The 27,013-nt window shown below is 39.6% G+C and overlaps 2 protein-coding genes across 2 annotated transcripts in view; both read right to left on the bottom strand.

Moving 5' to 3' along the window:
- LOC126376652 (glutamate--cysteine ligase regulatory subunit) overlaps positions 1-27,013 on the bottom strand; it is a 206,920-nt gene that overhangs the window by 107,236 nt on the left and 72,671 nt on the right. The window lies entirely within an intron of this gene.
- Positions 1-27,013, bottom strand: part of LOC126376546 (putative transcription factor SOX-15) — a 154,621-nt gene that overhangs the window by 98,701 nt on the left and 28,907 nt on the right. The window contains exon 3 of the mRNA XM_050024013.1: positions 22,591-22,982. Coding sequence (XP_049879970.1) covers positions 22,591-22,982 — 392 coding nt within the window. The remainder of the gene's footprint in view (positions 1-22,590; positions 22,983-27,013) is intronic.

Below are 27,013 nucleotides of genomic sequence, written 5' to 3'. Positions count from 1 at the left end.
AATAACCTCAAAATCAAATGCAAAATGGCGTATTGAATAATGACGCCGCTTCGTTTAGCATTCCGACATGCCTTAAGCGTGTACACATTTTCATTTGGGGCCATTGTCTTGCTTGATATTAGTATTGATTTCAATAAATAAATTAATCGTATGCCATCGCGTATAGAATAGGTTTGGCACGCGTCGCAGGACAAACGATGAATTGATAACACCATTAAGGACCGTCTGGCTATAAGCGATTTTATTTCTTGACTCATATAGGTTAGGGCATTAACTTCTATGTTATTTTCATTGTTAACAAATTGGAAGCCATTTATAAGCAGCTTGTTAAAAACATATACAATAGTTTAAATAGGTGTTTTATAATACCAAGTATCTACAAGGTGTCTTTATTTTTATAACTTGGACGTGTCTGAGTATATTTTGTTTCATATATTATTTTAACAGAGACGGAATGGCATCATAAAAGACATACTAACATTGATTGAATGAATGAATGAATGAAATATTTCATTTCGGATATTTATCCATATTTTGTTAGTAACAGAATATTATAAGTTAGTAAATAATTTTCATTGGATGTCACATGCATGTACGTCCAGTGAGTGAGGATGGGACTGTCCATCCTTTGTGAGACCACCTTCAGGAGACATTGACAGTCATTTTCCTACAGATTGTACCACAGATATCGCGTAGGTAGGTAATTAAAAACAAAACGTTAGTTTAGTGTTCTGTCACTAGGCAGTGCCCCGATTCCTGCAGACACCTCCTAATTTTATTTTAATTTACATCCGTTTTTTTCATATCCACCGAAAAGGAAAGGGACGGGAGACAACTGTTAAATTTAAAATGAATGAATAACCCGGGCGAATTAAATAGGCAAGTCGTTCGTATGCAACCCGTTTCACGCGTGCTGTCAACTTAACTCTGTTGGATTATTAGCCAACATAAAATTTTAGAAGGATTTTAGGAACTAACCAAACCATAATCACCACAACCACAACCCAACATACCAACCATAACCACACCATACCCATACTGGAGACGCAAACCACCATCCGCCATGAACCATATTGAAGACTATAGAGAACCGGAGAGAAAATATGATTGGCCACCTGATACGACACGATTCATTCATAACAAACATTATAGAAGGAAAAATTGAAGGGAAGAGAGGAAGGGGTAGACCTAGGAGAACATTTATGAAACAAATAAAAGAGAAGGTGTAGGTCGTATCGTGTAGGTGAAGGTTTTGGCGGGAAGAAGAGAGGAATGGCGATTACTCCACCGACAAGAGCGCAGCTCTTAAATAGAGAGAGAGAGAATAAAAATATTATAAAAACACTCAAATTGAAAACCAATGTGTGTGTTTCTGTCAATACAGAATTACGTCACTTTATTGAAGTAGCAAACAATATTGGAATCATTATTCAATACTTACCAAACATCTTACTTGGAGGAACAATAAAGCAACGTGGAGGTTAAAATCATTACCCTATCTGCGCTACCTTATTTGTCATGTGGGTTTAGTGTAGATATTATAACTATTATAAGACTATCATTTGTTACCACCCACTTGATAACAGGTGAATACACTTTTATTCCGATGGGTCTGCCGATGTGGTGTTGCTATTCTTTCGTCTTTTGACTAATTTACAAATAATATCTTTAAAAAAATATTGTTAAAACCTAATCGGTATCAATACTCTAATGGATAATTGAAGGTATGTAGGTTTTAACAATAGATTTTTTAAATATATTATTCGTAAACTAGCCAAAAGACGCAAGAAGAAAAGACGAGAAGAGAGAATAAAGAGTAGAGTTGACTCCATTCTAGATTTTCTAGAGTCGATGAGCCCAGTACTGAGCTCACAATCTACACGAAAGAAGAATACTAGATTTTTAAGTGAGTACCTATTGTAACAGAAGGCTTAAATTAAATCATGGACGAGATTAAGGGTATATTACTGTCCTTATTTAAATCAATTTAAAAATGCATCAATACAAATGATGCTAAATCAAAAAAAAATATCAATGATTTCGATGGCTAGAAAAGAATAATGAGTAGAGCTTCATTTTTAAAAGTGGCAACGCTCAAAATGATCACTGGCAAAGTCGACCTGAAAAAAGGTAAAACGCGATTCCAAATTCAAACCACGTTTGACAGCTGTCAATTTGTCGTAAATAAAATATTGGCGCGCAGAATTCAGATATTTCCAATGTTTTTACGTGTCGCGGTAAAAAGTTGATCGTATCTTTCAAATGATTTGCGGTGGAATAGTTTATAATTTAAATATGTACGCGTTTTTGGAAAACGTTTTTGGCAAAATATCCTTTGATGGACATTATATGCTGTCGATCACATCCACCTATGTCGTGCTTCTAGTACTTCTGATATTTCACAGATATGAGCGTGAAATAGATGCAACTTTGACAAAGTGTATTTCATTATCCACAGTATTTAACCAATTACTACCAACCAATTTTTGTAACAGACATTAATTAATGGGTCAATTTAAAAGCTCTTATGTGTCGCCCTCACCAAATTTCTTTTTTGTCAGGATATAATGTACATAAACTGCCTATATACGTCCCACTGCTGGGCACAGGCCTCCCCTCAATCAACCGGAGGGGGTATGGAGCATACTCCACCACGCTGCTCCACTGCGGGTTGGTGGAGGTGTTTTTACGGCTAATAGCCGGGACCAACGGCTTAACGTGCCCTCCGAAGCACGGAATCATCTTACTTTTTCGGACAATCAGGTGATTCAAGCCTGAAAAGTCCTTACCAAACAAAGGACAGTCTCACAAAGTGATTTCGACAATGTCCCCATCGGGAATCGAACCCGGACCTCCAGATCGTGAGCCTAACGCTCTAACCACTAGACCACGGAGGCTGTTATAATGTACGTAAATATCAATTATCTTTTAATATTTTTAACCCAATTGCACATAATATATTTTAAATTGGCAACGACGACATGCTATTTGCCTTTGATATGTTTAATGAATACTACAGCAGTAATTAGAAAAAGTCTCCAATTTCGGTCACAACCTCATACTCTCTTGAATAATACCTAGTTTAATTAAAATACTATTTATTCTCTCTAGATCTTTATTTCGGCTCATTATAGTGTTGTTTCTGGACTTGCGAAACCAAATAAACCTAACACTAAAGCGTCGTGGAAACGCTACGCGTTACGCACAGCACGTCTGTCGAACAGAGGTGACACCGCTTTTATGTGAACACTCTTATACGTCGCTATATGTTTGAATTCCCCGCAACACGCGCCGCTCGACGCCTCGCGCCTCCATACACAGAGCCTTACCAACTGATGAAAACCAAACAACACCAATTAATAACGCCGACCCACAAAACGAGTTTCCCTCAGGAGATAAATTTCCACCAATAGAATAGATTTATCACTAATAGGGCCCAGCATCGATTAGTGGGTAATAACTATTTGTCGTCGACGTCATATCGTACTCGCCTACTTGGATGTAATATATTCGATGGCCTACGTGACGCGTGGGCTTCGGTGCTCGGGGAACCGTCTTGATACTTGCTGGGACTTCGATAGTTGTTTGTTAGTTTTTTTTTTTTTTAATTAGGTTGTTTTTTTTTTCAATTAAGGTAACTGACGGTAAATTTTTCAAAATTAAATTCTTAATTATTCCTCATACGTGTTGAATTTCTAATAATTATGTAATTTTAATTTTATTGTTTTTAGAATGAATGTAATATGGACTATCATGTCTGAAATATTTTTTTTTTTTTTTCTAAACCAAAGTTGTAAAATCGTAGAAGTTGACTACCCATTAACAGTGTATTGAATAAATAGTAAGTGCTACTTCGAAGTTTCTGACATATATTTTAAATACATTTTTGTAAGAGTGTACGTGTAAGTATATAATTTAAGAGCCACACTCTTGTCGGTGTAGCATTCTCCATGCTATTTTAAGGGAGAAATAAGGCAGTGGATTCCCTCAAGTATAAAATATTGGGATTCTTCTTCTATCGTGTGTGTTGTAAGGTGAATACCAACCTCATCAACCCTGGTGTCAGGGTTACTATTGAGCCGCCAAAGAATTGGATTTTGGGATTGTAGTAAATGGAATTCCGTGGTGTCTGCGCACCCCAAAGGGAAATAGGCGTGATCTTATGAATGTATGTATTATTCAACTGTTGTCTCTTGTAGATTACTAGATACTGTCTCTCATTGTAAAACGCTGACCGTTACCCCCATGGCCTTCACCTATTGGAAAAATGCAAGTATCAAAAAGTTAATTCGGCGCACAGTCAAGTCGCAATCAAAACTTGGTAACCGGCGGCATATAGTTTAGTATAAAGTATACTTGGTATAGTATAGTTATAGTTTACCGCAGTAGGAGCATGTCGTGACCCCTTTTGCGTGTGTGAGTCATGTTCACGGCGCGTGCGCTGGTGCGCTTGATTTTTGGACTTTGAATTTTGAATTTGCATTCGAGTGATTTGGCATGTTGAAGTCTGGCTGGATAGTGTCGTTGACGATATTTTTTTCGCGCTTTTCTTCTAGACTTGGGGTAAAAAATGACTTCATCTCTTCTAATATTATAAATAAATAAATAAGTTATAAATGCAAAAGTAGCTTTGTCTGTCTGTTACGCTTTCACACCAAAAGTACTGTACCGATTTTGATGAAATTTGACACAAGAGATAGATTAGACATTGAGTAAGAATATATGATAGTTGTTATGTTATTTAGGGGTGGAATACAAATAGCACATGAGCGATTATTAAAATCTACGCAAACGGAGTTGCAGGCGGAACGCTAATAGTACCTAGATATGTTTAATGTATATTAATAAGTAGATGTTATAATTTATTAAAAGTTAGCCATTTGAGAAAAATAAATTAAATTCAACAATTTTTTTCGCATTCTTCATTTGAATTTGAATTTCGAATGTTTATTCGAAAGAAATAATTAATTTACAATAACACATTATTTTATGCCTAATACTATTGTTTTGTTAAGTACATTCTAAATAAAAAGCCCTAAAAGATAACTAACGTGATGAACTAAATTACTAATTAATTGACAAGACAAATGTCCCTAAATTAGTTATAGTTCATCATATAAACAGGTATTCTCAGACAAAAATATCAAGAATGTAGCAAAAAGCTACAGAAAAAACATCATCATCACATGGGTTTTTTTTCTTCATTTTTACATTTATTATTAATTTTATCATCTTTATGTTTAAATATATTAATACTTATCCGGTTATAAAAGGCTAACCTGCCACCTGCGACTTTGTCTACGTATAGACATCGGTTATCGCGCGGTATGTGTTTTTTCATCCCCTTTTAGGAGTAGCATAACATAACTAATACTTTATTGCACAAACAGGAAAAAAAATTACAAAACAAAAGAGAAATAGAATGAGTACAATAGGCGGCCTAAGCTAGTAAGTTTTGAGATAAAACCTACTGTTCACACCATTAGAAATTACGGGCGTGAGTATGTAGGTACTAGCTTCCCGCCCGTGGCTGTGTACGGCACGTATTTCCATCCCCTTGTGGGATGATTATAAGAACCATCCTATATGTTCTTTCCTAGGTCTCAAAATATCTCCATACCAAATTTCATCAAAATCGATTCACCGGTTTCATCGTGAACGTAACTAGATGTTTAACCTCTATGACAGACAGACAGTTACTTTCGCATTTTATAATATTATTGTAGATTCTAATTACTTAATTTAACATTCTAGTGTAATAATTTTAACAAGACAATTAAGTATTCCTATGTGGGTAGAACGCAGTTCAACTACCAGTTATGATTATACCTAATTAACTTCTAATTGAAGCCTACAAACACTTTGCATATAATCTCAATGTTAGGTAATTAATTATTAATGAATTCTTAAAAAAGATCTAGTTCAAAGGAGTTCAAATTTTAGATCGAGAACCACACCACGCTACACCAACCACATGAGATTGTGGTCACAGGCAAGTTTGTTTGATCACTTATTTCTTTTTATTTTTTTTTGTTTTTTTTTGGCGGGAAACGGGAACGGGACAGTTGCTTTCTTCATTGAATAATCTAAATAATTAATACGAAGTGGTGTTTTGTGGTTAATGATCGCATTAAGTTAGTCGGAAGACATTCGCGAGTTGGAGTATTCAATGAACAAAGTGTATCTGCCTATTTTCGCTTCGTGCCAGGAAGCCGCTTCATAACTCAAAAGTTTATGCGGACTTTTGAGTTAATTCGTTTGGGGTTCGGAGTAGGAGTCTACTCCGAGGATGGGGGCGTAGGTTTCATCATCATCACCTTTCATCATTTCATTAATCATCAAGAAAAAAAATACGTCAGACATGGCTGTATGGGCATAGTTCCCTTTGCCTTACCCTTCGGGGAAAACCAAAACAATTATTTCTTTTTACTCTATGGCGCTAATCACTTGCAACTTGGCTGAAGTGACTTGAATACATTCAGTGGTTTACTAAGATAATCCATAAGTGGTTTACTACTATGTTGTAAGATTAGGTCGCCTTTTTTGTCGCCATCATCATCAACTCTGATGTCGGGTTACGAACTATTGAACCGCCAAACGTACTTGACACAGCTCAGATTATTTTATTATATCTATTCTTCTTCTTATCATGTGGGTTGTGAGGAGGAATACCAGCCTCATCAACCCTGGTGTCAGGGTTATGATTGAGCCGCCAAAGGCCCTTAACATGGCTCATGTAACTATTACTCATTTACATCAGTAAATAGTAACCGGGACCAACGGCTTAACGTACCTTCCGAAGCATGGATCATCTGACTGTAATGTCCTAACCAACTAAGGATCACAAAGCGATTTTTGTGATATGTCCCCACAGGGATTCGAGCCCAGGGCCTCCGGATCGTGAGTCCAACGCTCAACCACCGGACCACAGAGGCCGTAATATCTATTGATTGATTTATTATATTATCAACACTATATAATCTACAACAATGAACTACGCAGCTCCAATTTCCCTCCGAGACTACCTCCCAAGTCGTATCCTCCTAAGATTTTCTCCAAAAGGAAACACAAACTTACATCTACACCTAACTGTTACCATTCTCCACCTTACTCCGTCAACTTAAAGTTCTAACCGACTTCAAGAGGAAGTTGTCAGTGGTTTTATCATCTGCGACACATCAGAATTAATTGTATTATATTATTATAGTTGACGTGTGTCGAATAGTAATAAGACGGATGGTTTTTGTTGTTCGCAAAAGTGTTCGGAATTCGATTCTCGGAAATCGTCCTAAGTTTGTTTCTAGACAGAATGATGATGTCAGAAACACACAGTCTAGTCTAACAAATAGACTTCACTCACGCCTACATAGATAACCCATGGGGTGAGCAGAGAAAATATCGCCAGAAGACAATTTTTAACATAACAGGCACACGCAAAAGTTCGCACCCACATATAAAAGGAAGTGCGCAATGCAAACATATGTCAAATAGCAATATTCTTGTCTTAGATGAATTGCTTCGATGTGGCCATTTTAACCCCAAGGTCGCAGTGATACGTGTGTACTTACTTATTATAATACAATCGTCACCATCTCCCTAGCTTTATCCCGTTCCTCACAGGGTCTGCTTACCTAACCTGATTTGACAGGTCCGGTTTTTCACAGAAGCGACTGCCTGTCTAACCTTCCAACCCGCGAAGAGAAACCAGCCCATGCAAGTTACATCACATACCTCCGAAACACATTCACAATGTGGGTTTCCTCGCGATATTTTCCTTCACCCCTGAACACGTGATAATCCTTTATGATCCAAACATGAATTCGAAAACAAATTCGACAATCATTGGTATAATACCAATGGAGCTCGGTGGCGCAGCGGTAAACGCGCTCGGTCTGCGATTGTTGAAGTTAAGCAACTTTCGCAAAGGCCGGTCATAGGATGGGTGACCACAAAAAAAAAGTTTTCATCTCGAGCTCCTCTGTGCTTCGGAAGGTACGTTAAGCCGTTGGTCCCGGCTGCATTAGCAGTCGTTAATAACCACCAATCCGCACTGGGCCCGCGTGGTGATTTAAGGCCCGATCTCCCTATCCATCCATAGGGAAGGCCCGTGCCCCAGCAGTGGGGACGTTAATGGGCTGGTGATGAAATGATGGTATAATGGCCAGTGTACGCGGACCTTGTCGACGGGCAGGTACCTATGTTGTACCACGAGTCAACAACTACTTTGGTGACAGAACACTTCGTAAACGAATACCGTATCTGTACAACATGCTGCCGGTCGACATTCGTCAGGAGTGCAATATAAATAAATTTAGTAAATCTTTATTTAAACATCTTATGAAAAATATCTCTTAGCTTTAAGTTAACTGTAAGTATTTTAAGACATAATAACTAAGCGAACTCCACTCCCACAGACAAACCGAAGAATTGGTTTTGTGGGGTTTTAGTGTAACAAAATTTTGTGTATTTTTTTTATGAAAAATAAATATTTTACTTACTTACTTAAAAATACAATCATAAGTAAGTAATTAGAATAATAGTAGTGTCTAACACAACGTCACATCCGACCCAATTACATTTATCAAGCATACCTACCACCTACCTTAAGAAGCAAAACCGTAATTTGTCCAAGATTATACAAGCATCAAGATTAATATTTCCATCAGCTTAACGAATGGTCTGTAAAAAGTTGTCCCAGACCAAAAACGGTTGAGATAAGACTGCTGGTCTTAGAGAGTTGAGTCAAATATCTCAGATATGCTTGCCTGGCGTAAGTAAGTACTGTAAACTGTTTTAATTATATTTTGTTAAGGTGCTACCTTATATCATAGCTTGAGAATAGTACTGCGTACAGAACGGTAACTCTCCGCACGAATTTGACCTAACCTACCCCCCCCCCCCCCCCCGGGTTTTAATTTAGTCTTAGGACCTTGTTCCGAAGGCGCGATTTACTCGCGTTTTCATACCACAGAGTAATTTGATTACTTTATAGATTCCTGCATGCTTGGAGATGTGCATCTGTATCCGTACGGTGTTAAGTACTCTGTGGTATGACAACGCGCGTAAAACGCCTCATCTGGACAGGCTCTAAATGGTGGTATGCCAGCACGGACGCTCTCCGCCGCGCGCTAATTCGTATCAGTGCTTAGCTAGATTTACCTCACCCCCTCTGAGTCTTAGCTTTAAATGGGGAGTAAGGAAGAACGCGCGGACAATCTATCTCACTCGCCCTTTACGCGTAAGGCGGCACATACGTCTTCTTCTTATCGTGTGGGTTGTGAGGTGGATTACTAACCTCAGCAACCCTGGTGTCAGGGTTACTATTGAGCCGCCAAACGCCCCTGACATGGCTCATGTAACGACTACTTACTAGTAACCGGGACCAACAGCTTAACGTGCCTTACAAAGCACGGATCATCTTACTTTCGGACAATCAGGTGATCAGCCTGTAATGTCCTAACCAAACTAGGGACCACAAGGTAATGTTTGTGATATGTTCTGGAGTCGAACCCGGGGCCTCCGGATCGTGAGACCAACACTCAACCACTGGACCACAGAGGCCGTTTAGTAGGTAATATCAGTATGATGTTAATCCTTCACGATTAATTTCGGCCATCACATTTTCATACGAATAAATACTTATTGCCTTATTAATAAATTATAAGTTCGACAGAACGATACGCGAGTTTTTACCACGATAATATGAAGCATCATATCAATAAATCATTATTTATTTATAAGTAGAAACAAAATAACATACGAATGTGGAGTTAGTTTTAATATAAATGCAACTAGGTATAAAATCTCGAACATACAGTCATGAGCAATATAATGTACCCACTTTAGGACTCTGTCGCACTAACTTTATTGAGACTTACAGTTCAATTTGTCAAAAAAGTTAATGTGACATGGTACCAAAGTGTATACATATTAATGCTCGTGACCGTACATTCATCACACTTGATTCCTACCGGGGTAAGCAGAGACTATGGAATTCCGTTCGCTTCGATCCTGACACACTTCTCTTGCTTCCTCCACATTCATTAATCGTTTCAAACACGCACGCCTGTTCAGAGTAGATCGTACTGAACCTTTCTAAGGACATCTCAAATATGGTCAATGTACGTCCTTCTAGGTCTTCCTCTGCCAGCCCTACCACCAAACGTCGCTTTATATACTGCTTTCGTAATCCTATTCATCCGCTCTTCGTGTCCAAACCAACAGCATTCCATTCTCAATCTTAGTCACTATATCGTCTTAAAATCCCACATATAATAATTAACAAAATGGCGACAACTGCTATTTTAATGATTTAATTTAACTGTTTAAGAAGAACAGGTGTTCACGTTAGTACGTCTTTTTAATATAAACTATTTTTTATCAAAATAAATAACATTATGCACTTAATTGTTTATGGAAAACGTAGAATGAGTTGAGCTGCTTTTCAACCCGGGTATTCTCAGTAAGTAGACGTAACGACTTAACGTGCCTTCCAAAGCACGGATCATCTTACTTTCGGACAATCAGATCAGCCTGTAATGTCCTAACCAAACTAGGTATCACAAGGTGATTTTTGTAATATGTCCCCACCGGGATTCGAATTTAGGACCTCAGGATCGTGAGCTCAACGCTCAACCACTGTACCACAGAGGCCGTTAAAAAGGGGTTAGTTATTGTTTACAAAAAGTAAGTACCTACCAAACTGAATGAAGTTTAATTATGATGATTTGAATAAATAACGACCTCTGTGGTCCAGTGGTTGAGCATTGGTCGAGCGACCATTATAGACTGCGATAGTCCACCACCTATCACGTTGGTCTAACAGAAAGCTCTGTGAGGTGTGGGTACTTAGTTCACTTAGTTCTTCTTGCGATGGATGTACGTCTGACAAACCCAGATGCGGCTTTTCGGCGGGAAACGGGAACGGGACAGTTGCTTTCTTCATTGAGTAATCTAAATAATTAATACGAAGTGGTGTTTTGTGGTTAATGATCGCATTAAGTTAGTCAGAAGACATTCGCGAGTGTTATTATATTGGAGTATTCAATGAACAAAGTGTATCTGCCTATTTTCGCTTCGTGCTGGGAAGCCGCTTCATAACTCAAAAGTTTATGCGGACTTTTGAGTTAATTCGTTTGGGGTTGGGAGTAGGAGTCTACTCCGAGGGTGGGGGCTTAGGTTTCATCATCATCACCTTTCATCATTTCATTAATCATCAAGAAAAAAAATACGTCAGACATGGCTGTATGGGCATAGTTCCCTTTGCCTTACCCTTCGGGGAAAACCAAAAAAAAAAAAAAAACAAACCCAGATGCTATATTTATATATTCGTGAGCTTATATTATGAGATCAAGATAAAGTGAAATGGTCTTGTTTTTACAGTATTGCGTATTGTAAACCATTGCGAATTATAAATTCAATCTGCAATCGATTATCTACATCGATTTATCTGAATGGCGGCTGGTCGTCAAATGGGGTATGATGAAGATTTCACATTCCATATTCTGTACCTACTATAATGTAACGTTCTACCGTACGAGCATTAATATGTATACACTTTGGTACCATGTCACATTAAATTTTTATGACAAACTGAACTGTAAGTCTCACTAAATGTCAAATAATATATGTTAGCGCGAAAGAGTCCTAAAGTGGGTACATTATATTGCTCATGACTGTACTACTATAATGTAAGGGCTAACATGCGTAACTTGATAAAATTTTGTCGATTCTAACTCTTCTATCGTGTGGGTTGTGAGGTGAACTACCAAACCTCATTAACCCTGGTGTCAGGGTTACTATTGAGCCGCCAAAGGCCCTTGACATGGCTCATGTAACGACTACTTACTTACATCAGTAAGTAGAAACCGGGACCAACGGCTTAACGTGCATCTTACTTTTTTGGACAATCAGGTGATCAGCCTGTACTGTCCTAAACAAACTAGGTATCATAAAGTGATTTTTGTGATATGTCCGATCGGGATTCGAATACGGAACCTCAGGTGAGCCCATCGCGCAACCACTGGACCACGAAGGTCGATTCTGACGATAGTAATTATGTCGTTTTGTCGATTGGTGCTAATAAGTGAACCCAAATAAGTCATGTCGTTCTGTCAAAATACGAACAGAATCACGTGGCAAAAAAAACGTGTTGGGGAAAAAACAAACTTATCAATTTCGACAAAATTTATTGAATTGATCGATAACTTTATTACATTGCGGTTAGCTCTGCAAGGTTGATGATGGTGGTGATCAGCCTCATAACCTGGTTGATAGAAGAAGACTCCCACTATCGACAGCTGGTTGGCCACGTAGACAGTAGCTATACCTGAGTGCTACTCGGTTTTAAGAGGCCTCGCTTAGTCTGCACGATTCGCGTGTCATATGTAGTTGGTCGATGATATCAGTTGAATGAGTCCATTTAGAGTTTTTATAGGGATCTGTGATCTTCAGTACGATAACTTGCTGATGATATGTGATAATGAAATGTGTCTTTTTTGACGTTGACTGTATGTATGTTTATGTATACAGACTCCGTGGTCTAGTGGTAAACTCTTAGAGCCTGTCCAGGTGAGGCGTTTTACGCGCTTTTTCATACCACAGAGTAATTTGATTTTTGACCTGCATCACATCATAGAGTCATGATTCTGACATCTCCACTGAACGGAGGGCCTTGCTGTTTTAAGACCTGAGTGGCGCCACTGTGTCAAAACAGGGGTGGCCAACTTTGAGCAAAATCGTCTGAAGGAACTCGACGAAAAACGCCAAACACGCAAGGATCGTCCCAAACCCATCTATAGGTACACTTTCAACTCGGATGGACAGCTATTCTGCCTCCATTGTGACCGGGTGTTCAGAACAAAGTTTGGCTTTGCCAGTCACATTCGAGCGCACGAGAGAAGAGACTGAGGTCGCCGTTATCGGATACGACAAGGAGGACTATATATATAGATTCCTGCATGCTTGGAGATGTGCGTCTGTGTCCGTACGGTATTAAGTACTCTGTGGTATGACAACGCGCGTAAAACGCCATCTGAACAGGCTCTTAGACTCACGATCTGGAGGTCCGGGTTCGTTTCCTTAGTGGAACATTGTTGAAAACACTTTGAGACTGCCCTTTATTTGGCAAGGACTTTGCAGGCTTGAATTACCGGATTGTCCAATGTAAGATTTACGTGTTTCGGAAGGCACGTTAAGCCGTTGGTACGGGCTATTAGCTGTAAAAACCACCTCTATCAATACGCAGAGCAGCGTGGTGGAGTATTCTCCATTCCCCCTCCAGTTGATTGAGGGGAGGCCTGTGTCCAACAGTGGGACGTGTCTAAGCTGTTTAAGTTTTTAAATTTATTAAAAAAAATATATCTGACGCATTTGCTCTATTTTAAACTTTTTGATGGACTTCTTGAACTTTTTTTGTTTTTTTTTTATGTTCTTCGTTGTTTAATTGGGTCGTGTACCAGGTTCAAGATAAATTATGAGAAATTATTCTGATTACTAAATAAATACACATCAAAAACTAACGAAAAACGTTTTACAATACAATACAAATACACTTTATTGCACCAAAATAAAAAACGAATAACGTTTTCTTTTTCCCATTTAACTTATTTATGAAATTTAATCGAAAAAGACGTAATGATAAGTCAGACATTTTATCACGTTTTTCTATGACGTCACAGTGTGCTTTTTCATACAAATTCCATAGTAATTTCGTGTGTTGACGTTTAGTAAAAAGTAACTGATTTGACTAGTTAGAAAGTAGCCTATTCTATTGACGTAAAGTGTGTTATCCGAGAACACAAATACGTCATTGTGACCGCCGGCGTCAACACAACGTCATGAATAGGCATGTTCAGTCTAGCCTGTCTGACCACAAAACGTCATCAATAAAGGTCTATTTTTATTCAACAAAACATTGTTTTGTTCTAATTTATTTTATTAAATAGGTATATACCTACGTATATATTGCGGTAAGCGTCATGTTTTTCAGTGTTGCTTGCTTTGTTTTAAGATAGGGTTAATCCCGCTTGAGCAATACCTATTTATACGAGTATCATTGAGCCGTGGTAGCCCGGTTGGTAAAACGCTTGCCTCTCACTTTGAGGTCACAGGTTCGAATCCAGCACAGGCGTAAACCAATAATTGTCGAGTTTGTTTTCGAATTCATGTTTAGATCACGAGGAAAACATCGTGAGGAAATCCAAAAACCTACCCGAGAAATGCGTTTCAGAGGTAAGTGACCTAACCTGTATTGGGCTAGTTTTCGGGCTAGATTTGATAAAAACGGGGATTTGATCAAATCAGGGAGGATGTTAAAATAACAACACGATTTTATCTTTTCCCTAAAGAAATCTGGGTGAATTGAATAAATCCCTGAATTGGTTCAGTGAAATGACAAAAAACATGTCAATGACCGGCCTTTGCGAAAGTTGCTTAACTTCAAAAATCGCAGACCGAGCGCGTTAACCGCTGCGCCACCGAGCTCCTCAACGCCCTGTATGTATTTATGTTTATGTACTTATTGATTTCCGTGTGGTTTCTGTCCTGTGCTAAATGTAATGTACCTGTCTGTCTGTGTCTGTGGTGTCCGGAAGTAATAAATGTTTCTTTCTTTCTTTATTTATCTTATAACAACTTGAAGCTCTACCTACCTCAATATCGATTATAGCCGTAATTTTACATATGTATTTTAGTCTCGGCCTTGTCATGATGCTTACTCAACTATGACCTTGGCCATCCTTCCTTCATCGTTAGCTAAATTGCACACCATTTAAGGCGAAGCCTCTATAATCATATCCTTGGCCACACGCGGAGCCCATACCTATGGTTAATTAAGTGTTCGCCTTAAGTAGATGGTATACGTTGAATTACTAGGGTGGTAGACGTTTGCATAATATAGATAGCTAGTGTAAAATACTACGTTGGTATCTATATGACTGGGTCAAATATTTATTACAAGATTGCTACTAATAGATAATAAAATCCAATCAAAGATCAAATTCAAAAACTAACCTCATTCACAGACATATTTGTTTCTTCTTTTTTTGAATTTTAATTAAGAGTAACGTAACTACGGCATTTGACCTTACCTATGATGATGGCACACTCTTTAGTGGCTTGGCCATTTACGGACAAAAATAAAAACCACAGGGGGTGAAGTCAGCACGTGATTTGAAATGGTGGGAGGCGGAGAGTTACCATATGCGTCAACGTGACGGCATACATACATACATAAACTCACGCCTATTTCCCACCGGGGTAAGCAGAGACTATAGAATTCCATTTGCTTCGATCCTGACACACTTCTCTTGCTTCCTCCACATTCATCAATCGCTTCATACACGCACGCCGGTTCAGAGTAGATCGTATTAAACCTTTTCTAAGGACATCTCCAATTTGGTAACGGCATAATATGGTAAAGTTGTCAAAAGACAACTTATGACGTCCCACTATTTACGTATTACTATTATAAATAGATTTTGTAATATAACTACTTACTTAAGTAAATAGGTAGAGTACGCGCCACGAAAGAAATTCCGCTGATTTTAATGGAACTATTAACCTAAGGTATAACGTAGAACCCAGGGATACGGAAGACCTCAACGGTTGCAGAGGTGGAAATGGGAGCCATAGGTACGGCAATGCAGGACGGAAGAGGCGAGTCACAGTGACTGTAACCTGGAACCTGACAGGGCAGCAGTAACTGTCAGTACTATTCAGAGGCGGAGGATAGGAGTCCTAGTACGGCTTTGAATTAGACTACTCTGGGCGCCATCTCACTCGCGTCAGATAGATTACTGCGGGGCGGAAGGCAAGAGGGAAACCACTGCCCTGTTTTTCCCTAAAAATAATGCTACACCGACAAGAGCGTGGCTCTTTAATTAGTGATTATAATTGCCAAGGCAAATACTGAGGCACTTCCTTAGTGACGCGGACTCTAATAATTAACAAGGACTAGACGATCATCGTTAAATTAATATAACATCATAACATAAATAGCCTATATACGTCCCACTGCTGGGCACAGGCCTCCCCTCTATCAACCGGAGGGGGTACGGAGCATACTCCACCACGCTGCTCCACTGCGGGTTGGTAGAGGTGTTTTTACGGCTAATAGCCGGGACCAACGGCTTAACGTGCCCTCCGAAGCACAGAATCATCCTACTTTTTCGGACAATCAGGTGATTCAAGCCTGAAAAGTCCTTACCAAACAAAGGACAGTCTCACAAAATGATTTCGACAATGTCCCCATCGGGAATCGAACCCGGACCTCCAGATCGTGAGCCTAACGCTCTAACCACTAGACCACGGAGGCTGTTAAATTAATAAAACATACATAAAGTATAAAAGCAATAATGAATAAACGTTTTCACACTTCAATAATAACTTTGAAGTATGAAGAATCATTATTACGGTACTAATTTTACGTGACCACATGGTTTATCTTGCGGTTTGGAATTACCATAATATAGTGATTAAAATAATACGTGTAAACAAGGAATTCCCTGTTATACCGACCATGGCGTCCTGTTAATTAGTAATAATATACTTAGGAGTTCGGTGGCGCAGCGGTAAACGCGGTCTGCGATTGTTGAAATTAAGCAACTTTCGCAAAGGCCGGTCATAGGATGAGTGAGCACAAAAAAAGTTTTCATCTCGAGCTCCTCCGTCAGAAGGCACGTTAAGCCGTTGGTCCCGGCTGCATTAGCAGTCGTTAATAACCACCAATCCGCACTGGGCCCGCGTGATGGTTTAAGGCCCGATCTCCCTATCCATAGGGAAGGCCCGTGCCCCAGCAGTGGGGACGTTAATGGGCTGGTGATGAGACGTTTATCGCTTCCCTAATGGAGCAGAGTGAAGTTTTGTAGGTACTAACACCCAGTGGCGGTCCTAGGGCGATGTGAGCGGTGCGACCGCTCCGGGCCGAAATGGCAGGGGGGGGGGGGAGGAGGAGGAATCAACCAACCAAGACTGGTCCACCCTGGCCGCAAGCTAACTTCATAGGGTTAGATGTGGCCGCAAACTTCATCGAGTTAGATTGCGGCCACATAAAACTCATACAGATGGCCGTAGACAACATTTTTAAAAGATTTAAATAGGTAAATTTCGGTGGCCGTAAACTGATCGAAAAATTTTGTATTTTATGGGGCTGAGGGGTGCCACTTTGAGGTTTCGCACCACCTAATTATTTTTCTAGAGCCGCCACTTCTCACACCCGTATTCAAAGATGTTAACTCGACTTTTCGACCACTAGACTCGGCGTCAGCTAGTATTTTAAGTTGACATTTACGCCCTCGATTTGAGGACTTTACTCACTGGAGTCGAGCATAGCATACTGCCAACAAATAATACGATGATTAATGACGTCATGCCCCGATTGTCCTTGCCGCGGGGGTGGGCGCCTCTTACTTCAGTAGGCCGGAGTGAGACGGTGGCTGAGTTCGAATAGGGACCCAGACCTACGGGGTATAACGTGGAACCCTTGCCCAGGGATACGGGTGAAGACCTCAACGGTTGCAGAGGCGAAGATGGGAGCCATCGGTACGGCAATGCAGGACGAAAGGGGCAAGACACTGTAACCTGGAACCTGACATAGGGCAGAAGTAACTGTCAGTACTATTCAGAGGCGGAAGACAGGAGTCCTAGTATGGCTTTGTAATAGACTACTCTGGGCGCCATCCCAGTTGCGTCAGACACAGTACTGCGGGGCGGAAGGCAAGAGGGAAACCACTGCCCTATTTTTCCCTAAAAAAGTAGCATGGAGAGTATTTTAAATGCTACACCGACAAGAGCGTGGCTCTTAAATTAACGATGATGATGCCCCGATTAACTGTGGCTCTGCCAACCCTGTGAGTATATGAATGCATTAAGTAATTAATTCAGTTACAGACAATAAGTACAACTACATAACAATTTATAATAGTAGTAAGTATGTAAGTACCTAAAGTTTAGCAACTCATAATTACACTTTACTAAAAACACAATTTTATTAATGCCTTTGTATCAAACGAGATTGTTCGAGTGACGACCTTGGTACTTCATAATAAGGTATTAGAAATTAAAGGTTATGTTTAGCAGAGATAAGATTAAGCTTGGAAAATATGAAAGGAGATGCGAAGGCGCTTATGGGACGAAGTTTTTGTGTTTATCACTCTCATAGGAGGTTTTTTTTGGCTAAAGTTTTTCGTTTACAAAGTGTAAAAAATCATTGATAATATTCTTAGATCATCAATAGTCAATATTGGCAATCTTGATCAATATTGCTTGTCGACTTGGATTATCGAAAATATTGACAAAGGAGTTTTTCATCTATCACTTCAAAGACCATCATTAAGACAAAAATATCAATAATTGTTAGATTATAATGATTTTTTTGTTTAGTTCTAAGGCTGGAGAATCTAACAAGAGTAAAATAAGGTAAATAATAATAATTTATTATAATAGCATGTATTTTTTGGATAACTATATATCTATAACAAAATGAACAATAGTTTCATTTCAGTAGTTTGTATGCATATTTTCCAAATAACATTTTCTAAGATAACAATTTTGACACCAACTATCTTAAACTCGCTCCAAATCTAATTTGGCCGATAATAGTTGATATCGGCGTCACGGCGGGCTTCCATTTTTTTTATTAGCGTTTTATTTCATTAAGAACGATAGCATCGCGCCACCCACGCCGAACGGTAATGACTTGCCATATCTAAGACTGCCCAGTACAGAGGCGAGTCAGGAGGAAAGCGCTTGTCTAAATGTTAATAATAAGTTGATGAATTTTATTATTCTAGATACTTACAAGAGGGAAACCATTGCCCCATTTCCCATAAAAAGTAACATGGAGAACAATGCTACACCGACAAGAGCGTGGCTCTTAAATTAGTGACATAACAATTGAATAAATGCATATAACTGTACGTAAAATAACATAACACGACATAAACAGCCTATATTCATCCCACTGCTGGGCACGGACTTGCCGTCAATTAACCGGAGAGGGTATGGAGCATACTCCAACGCGGCGTAATCCCTAACAGGGTAGGTTGAGTCTCAAGACAGCGATGAGTTAAATCTTGTCGGATAACAGTTTGTAGGACTTCAGTTTTTAAATCCGTAGATTTCTTTCGTGGCGCCGACACGGATATTTTAAACTTTTTATTATCTTTGTGGTACACCGGCTTGCTTCTCGGGCGCACCAGTTCGATCCACGGCAGCGGACTTGCACCAATGAGTTACTAATTTATCTTAAGTGCAGTTTTCACTAACACAGTTGTGGTCCAGACCATTGTAGACAGCGATATAGCTCACCTGTCACGTTGGTCTAACTGAAAGCTCGGTGGGTACTTAGTTCACCTTGTGATGGATGATGATCTCTAACTTCACCAATTGGAATAAAGTAGTGAGCCGTGAGTCAAAATAAACAAAATGCTTAACGGTTTGTGCGCGTGAGTGTACCCGTGTACATTACTCATTGCGTTTATACCGCTCGTGTCTGCTCCCGCGCTTATCAGAGAAAGTAGACAGGCCGGACAATTGTGACTACGAAATGACCCACAGAAACTGACAGAATTCAAGAAACATCGGCAACCGGCTGAGAGCGAGGGCTCCCCATTTGACCGGCCAAGCGGTGGCGTAACACCTTGCAGAGCAAAATGACCAGCGCTTCGTCTAAAAGCCGTTTGATGTCCATCTACGTAGATAGCATTCGTATCGTTTATTGGTCCAAGCGCTCGATATAATCCGCGCGGCGCGGTTTTTCATGCAGACCCGGCTGCAACAAGTTTATCTTGCGAAATTCACCCCATAAGGGAGCTTAATGAAAAGTTTTTACCACGCACTTCCCCGTGTTGCCAGTTCAGCGCCTAATCGCGCACTGAGGTAAAGTACTGTCAACGTAGCGTCGCTATATTAACAGTAACTTTGCGTCCCACTTTTTGCGCGCTGATGTTCAATCTACGGTAGTAGTAAATGTATGAGTTTTCTAGGTCAAAGATAAATTATTAAATTCTGAAATACTATACACTTCTGCCTACCCCTTGGGCGATGCAGGCATGATGTCATGTTACCTCGGAACTTTTTATCACCATTACCTTACATTCCACCAGTGATGTTAATATATAGTTTTAATGAAGCCGTCACAAGACAACTCGTTCTACCATTTTCAGTATAAGAATGTTACTATGAACACTTTAAGACTAATAAGTTCAATATTGCCAACATACTTTACAACATTTCTTAATTTCTTGCCTAATTTGGCCTTTGCCTATATATGTAAGGCACCGTCTATGATTTCTTCTCACGACTCTTATTTTAATTTGTTGTTAGATTAAGGAGCGTTTGCATCGGTTTAGTAGCTTGCTTACAAATAGTTTTTTCATTAAGTTCAGTTACTTGACTGTAAACATTTTATTGTTTTATTATTACTTACTTCATCATCATCAGCCCATTAACGTCCCCACTGCTGGGGCACGGGCCTTCCCTATGGATGGAGATCGAGCCTTAAACCACCACGCGGGCCCAGTGCGGATTGATGGTATTAACGACTGCTAATGCAGCCGGGACCAACGGCTTAACGTGCCTTTCAAAGCACGGAGCTCGAGATGAAAACGTTTTTTTTTTGGTCACCCATCCTATGACCGGCCTTTGCGAAATTGCTTAACTTCAACAATCGCAGACCGAGCGCGTTTACCGCTGCGCCACCGAGCTCCTCATTTAATTACTTACTTACTTAATCATTCAATATTTTTTTTTATTGCAACAAATATTTATTTAACACCTAATTATATTTTAGCACGGGAGCTTTCGCCCAAAGTAAATAAATGCCGATTGTCAAAAAAACAAGAATTTAAAATGGACAATAGAAGCAAAATCATTCACTTATTTTTTGTTTTTTATAGGACTCTAACAAGAGCTGCGGCGTTCAAGTCAGATTTCTTTCGATTTTAATTTACTCTTTGTGAATCATTGACCCTTTTGGCTTTCAATAATAACCTTGACATTAGGGTTGATGAGGTTGGTAAACCATCTCACAACCCACACGATAAGAAGACTGAGTTACTTTTACAGGTGACTCTTAACACGCCTATAGATAGACCTATCTAGCTGCAAACGGCTAAAACTATTTACTTATTGCGAATTGGCAAAGTTCTTCCGGGCAACCTTTGAGGGAGCGCATTTTTATTTTATTTGGAGAGCTTACAGCTTTTACAATGTTACATAATAACTTAATAACAGCCTCTGTGGTCTACTAGTTAGAGCGTTAGGCTCACGATCTGGAGGTCCGGGTTCGATTCCCGATGGGGACATTGTCGAAATCACTTTGTGAGACTGTCCTTTGTTTGGTAAGGACTTTTCAGGCTTGAATCGCCTGATTGTCCGGAAAAGTAAAATTAGTAAGATTCCGTGCTTGGGAGGGGCACGTTAAGCCGTTGGTCCCGGCTATTAGCCGTAAAAACACCTCCACCAATCCACAGTGGAGCAGCGTGGTGGAGTATGCTCCATGCCCCCTCCGGTTGATTGAGGGGAGGCCTGTGCCTAGCAGTGGGACGTGTATAGGCAGTTTATGTAACTTAATACCTAAAAGCCATTACAAGCTTCCACAGATTGATATTTACAAATGAATGAAGATGTTTTACAGTTGTTGTTCTAAGCTCACCCTTATAAGAATAGTAAAACAGTTGTGAGTGAATACTCGTGTAGGTAGTTATATTCGTCATTTAAATAACAAATCCCCGTGATTTGCTTATTGCTGAGTCACTCGAGTTTAATATGTTTTTTGTCTGCGCTTGTCGTTGCATAGGTTGAATCTCCATAACGAATTGTTTAGTGTCTGCTTATAGAACTTTAAGAAAGTGGTCCAGTGGTTGAACGTTCGATTCCAGGACGTATCACAAAAAAATGTGGTCCCTAGTTTGGTTAGGACATTACAGGCTGATCACCTGATTGTCCGAAAGTAAGATGATCCATGCTTCGGAACGTTAAGCCGTTGGTCCCGGTTACTAATTACTGATGTAAGTAAGTAGTCGTTAATTCAGCCATGTCAGGGGCCTTTGCCGGCTCAATATTAACCCTGACACCAGGGTTGATAAGGTTGGTACTCCACCTCACAACTCACACGATAGGAGATGAGTTACTTGCATAGATGACTCGTAATACGCCTATAAACCTATCGAGCTGCAAACAGCTAAAACTAGTCAAAAAAACACGCTTGATTATATATATACCTACCAAAGAAACAAGTAATTATGTCTTAAGATAAATCAATACTAGAATTAACAAGTTTTACAGACCGTCATTAATCTGCTAAAACTTTTATTAGCTGTGCGGTTTTTTGCATTAAATTAAATGCTCCGTTTTTATAAATTTTGTTTATTGTGTTGTTTTTACGAGACTGTTAAAATTATCCAAATATAGTAATTATAAGTGGGATCTTTTTAGTTAAACTGTTAATTGTCAATACATTATAAAATTGTAACGCACTAACAAAAAAGTAGACATTTAAGACAGCTAAAAAGAAAAACAAATCAACACTCCCTCCAAAATTATCAGAGCCCGAAAACAGAAATTAAAAATCAAAAATTTTTCTCTCACCTAACATTTTACTCAAGTCCGCGTTGTGCAGGTCTGGATTCTCATCGGCTAGCTTCTTCCTTTCCACCTTCGCCCACACCATGAAAGCATTCATTGGCCTTCGAATCCTCGCTTCCTTCAGCGCTTTAGCTTGCCCCATTTTCGTTGTAAACGGGGCCCGAGCATACTGCTGGTTGCTGTAATCCCTTGAAGTATCGTACGGACTACGGTAGTCGTACTGTGCTCTGTAGTCCAGGCCGTAAGGTAGTGTGGACCAGACCACGAGTTCTGGACTGGTCTGGTCTTGGACCGAGTCAGTGCTGTTCTCGACACCTCCTTGCACGTATTGCTCGTAGCTCCGGTGGTAGGTCGGGGGGGACTCCGCTATGCCCGCTCCGCCCGGGTCCATCATGCTGGGGAAGAAAACAAAAGGGTTACAGAACAACTTACAGGGGGCAGCAGTAACTGTCAGTACTATTCAGAGGCGCAGGACAGGAGTCAAATCAAATCAAAATAATTCTCTGCTCAAAAAAAAAACATTCTGAAATAAACAAAAAATAGATAAAAAAAAACTCTTAAAATAATAAAAATAATCAAAATCATCTCTTTAAATAATTCTGTTCTACTCTAGGCGCCATCACATTCGTAGCAGAGTACTGCGGAGCGGAAGGCAAGAGAGAAACCACTGCCCTATTTTTCCCATAAAAAGTAGCATGGAGAATGCTACACCGACAAAAGCGCGGCTTTTAAATTAGTGATGTGATGATTACAAGCTATACAAAGTTACACAACATAAGCTCACGACTATATCCCAATTGGGGTAGTCAGAAGTACATCCATCGAATGATGAACTAAGAACCGGCACCTCACCGAGCTTTCTGTTATCGCTGTCTTTAACGGTCAATCCTGACACACTTCTCTTGCTTCTTCCACATTCATCAGTCGTTTCATACACGCACGCCGGTTGAGAGTAGATCGTACTGAATCTTTTCTAAGGACATCTCCAATTTGGTCATTGTACGTCCTCCTAGGTCATCCTCTGCCAGCTCTACCATCAAGCTTCGTTTAATAAGCAAGAGAAAATTATTTACCACAATAACATAATTGCCACGAAAATCACTTGCGAGAAATAATAATTATATTTAATGTGGGTAATATATAAATATAACTAACAACACGACCTTTACATTAAAACTACATTACCGCACTGAAATGAAGGATTTCATCTCAAGGAAAATATGTTATATTATTTCAATATTTTTCATATATTATTATTGTTTTTTATCTTGCGGTTTTGGTAATACCGTAAACTTGATAATTTTATGTTTTTTTATATAATAATATAAAGTACGTTATTCTGCATTACGTAAATATTGTTTCATATTTTTCTCGTTTATAAATAAATACTAAGTAATATGCCTACTTAGTTTTTTTTTACTACTTAGGTAAATATGTAGTCGTTACTTGAGCTAAGTATGTCAGGGGCCTTTGGCGGCTCAATAATAACCAGGACACCAGGGTTGATGTGGTTGGTACTCGTAATCCCCGTTCGGGGTTCACACAATAGAGCGAGTAAAAAGTTTTTATTTACATATTTTTTTAAATGAATTTAGTGTTTTTGGTGTGTTTCCTTGGGCAGCTAGGCTTACTACCAGAAATATAAAACATAGAACAAGTGGCTCTAACATCATCCCACACGAGCAAAGATTCTCATATATATAGACTATTATACATATACCAATGGGGTAGTCAGAGGTATATCTATCGCATGATGAACTAAGTACCTACACCTCACCGAGCTTTCTGTTAGACCTTCTGCTAAACATTCTGAACCACTTCAAAAACCGTAGTATAAACAAGAATCCAGTAAACACACTATCGACTATCGTCTCGCACGTTACCGAGAAGGCGTCACTTCTCATGTACATGGAATTTGAAAAATCCAGGCTTCCCTCAAGTATCTGGTTGCTTCAAGCGAACACGCGCTCACAGGAAACAGTAAGTCGACACGGCTGATAATGGGTATCGGTTAGTTGCATTACTGGATCCCGTATCTATACTGTAATAGGAGAGGAAGTTAGATGCCCCGTTGCTATGGTGGTAAAATGATCGAGTTAATGTCCTGCATTCGGTGTCAAATAATAAGAATAAACACTAGAAGCTCAAATCTAAGCGGCAGAACTGTTGAGTTTTGCAAAATTTTGACAGTTCCCCATCCTGTCCAGCTAAAATTCGTAATAAATTGCTATTAAACGAGGAGCAACGTGGAGTGTATCCCGTCTGAAGGATAAGTTACGAGAGAGAAAAGCCATCAGTTGGAAAATGTCTCTTTTGATTGAAAATAAGTTTTCTTCCTTCCAATCTTTAAGGAACAAAATATAACACTATGATTTTGCACATTTAAACGCTGCGCAAAGGGTCAGGTCGAATTCAACGGTCCTTCTTACACAGTAAATTAATTACTTAATTAAAAATGTATTTCTAAGTGACTCTCAAGTGCACCAAATTTAAAAGAAAGTGTAGGTTGTCGTTAGTTTCCGAGAACGCCGTCAGCGGCGCAGGAGTGTGGGAATCTCATTGTGCGCAGATTTCACTGCGCACACCATGTGAAGTACATTCTTTGATGAGAATGTCGAGTACGTAACGGGCTGGGTATGGTATTCTATCATTATGATACGTTACCTTCTATGAGGAGCGGTGGGGGGATGTTGCATAGAATAAGGAATAGTACTACAGATAGCACGGCAACCCTCCGCTCCCCATCAGCGCCTGAGCTAGATTTACCTCACCTCCCTTTGTATCAAGTGTCCGGGGTGTGCTGTTAGCTAAGTTTTCAGATTTCGAAAACCGATCGTCTTCTTGTGTGGGTTGTGAGGTGGATGACCAAGCTTATCAACCCTGGTGTCAGGGTTATTATTGAGCCGCCAAAGTTCCCCGACATGGCTAACGGCACATGGGTAACGTCTTAAACCTAAATAAAGATTTTATCTATCTTCTTATTTCTAATTAGTATTGTCCTGTTCACCGCTTTAAGTGTTACGGGTATGATTTTGTTTATATGTAAGTATACATAATATTAAGTGTCGGCGGAAATATGCGTGGTTTAATAACCCCAACATAGCGCAGGAAGTTGACAGAAAGCTGTGGTGTTTCTTTTTCAAAAAAGTTAAATTCTATGCCATTGTAAAGTTCTATTGCGGTTCTCCAAAATCATAACACAATTCCAAGCGATAGTAGAGTACTTACTACAAAATTTATCGATAGTTCGCCTATCGTTAATAGGGTAGTCGTTACATGAGCCAATAATAACCATGACACCAGGGTTGATGAGGTTGGTAATCCACCTCACAACCCACACGCTAGAAGAAGAATAGAGCTTGAAAATCGTCATTCCTTACGCTATGAAGTCGTCTTAAATTATCGACAGACAAACGAAGTCACTAAAACAGTGAAGATAATTCTCAGCGTACAACCCAAATCAACGGAACGAACCCTGACACCAGGGTTGACGAGGTTGGTACCTCACAACCGATACGTTAGACGAAAAACATAAAATAGTCGTAAGTAGTCTCTGCTTACCCCGGTGGGAAATAGGCGTGAGTTTAAGTATGTATGTATAATGCTAACTTACGAACCACACTCTGAATTTCAATATAATTACGTAAATCTCGGTTTAAACTGGCACGCGCGGTGACCTGACAGAACAATTCAAGAATTTATCTTTAAGAAAACATTAATATGTGTTTTCCATTCTTCGAGTGTTTAGTATAGAGGTATGCGGCATCTAATGTTCAACAATCGTTCATTGATATGATATTTATTATTTACCTCATCATTAGAAAAATAACAATAGAAATGTCACTTGTTTACAATCGAGATTGGAAAATAATGCAGATGATGGAATAATTACGTTTGTTTATAAATTAGAAATAACGTTGTCTTGCTAGTAAGCCGTGAAGCTGTGATAGCCCAGTTGGTAGAACGCTAGCGAAATTCAGCACAGGCCTGAACCAATGAATGTCGAATTTGTTTTCGAATTCGTGTTTGGATCATAAATGTGCCCAGCGGTGAAGGAATACATCGTGAGGAAACCCACATTCCCGAGAAATGCATTTTAATGCAGACCTAACCTGTGTTGGGCTAGTTATCCCCGTCGCGGGTTGGAAGGTCAGACAGGCAGTCGCCTCTGTAAAAAAACGGACCTGTCAAATCTTCAGGTTAGGTAAGGGGACCCTGGGAGAAACGGGATAATGCTACGGAGATATTGTCTAGCTTTTAAATGTTGCGTCATATTTTTTAGAGCTCACGAAGTGGAGGTCCGGGTTCTGTTCCCAATGAGGACATTGTCGAAATCACTTTGTGAGACTATCCTTTGATGGGATTGGAGTTGGGACTCTTAAATGCAACCCGGATTTGAGGATTGGAAGCTTTGCTTTAGTCCAAG

Source organism: Pectinophora gossypiella, chromosome 21 (assembly GCF_024362695.1).
Source record: "Pectinophora gossypiella chromosome 21, ilPecGoss1.1, whole genome shotgun sequence".
NCBI lineage: Eukaryota > Metazoa > Arthropoda > Insecta > Lepidoptera > Gelechiidae > Pectinophora > Pectinophora gossypiella.
This window is presented reverse-complemented; position numbering and strand designations above follow the sequence as displayed.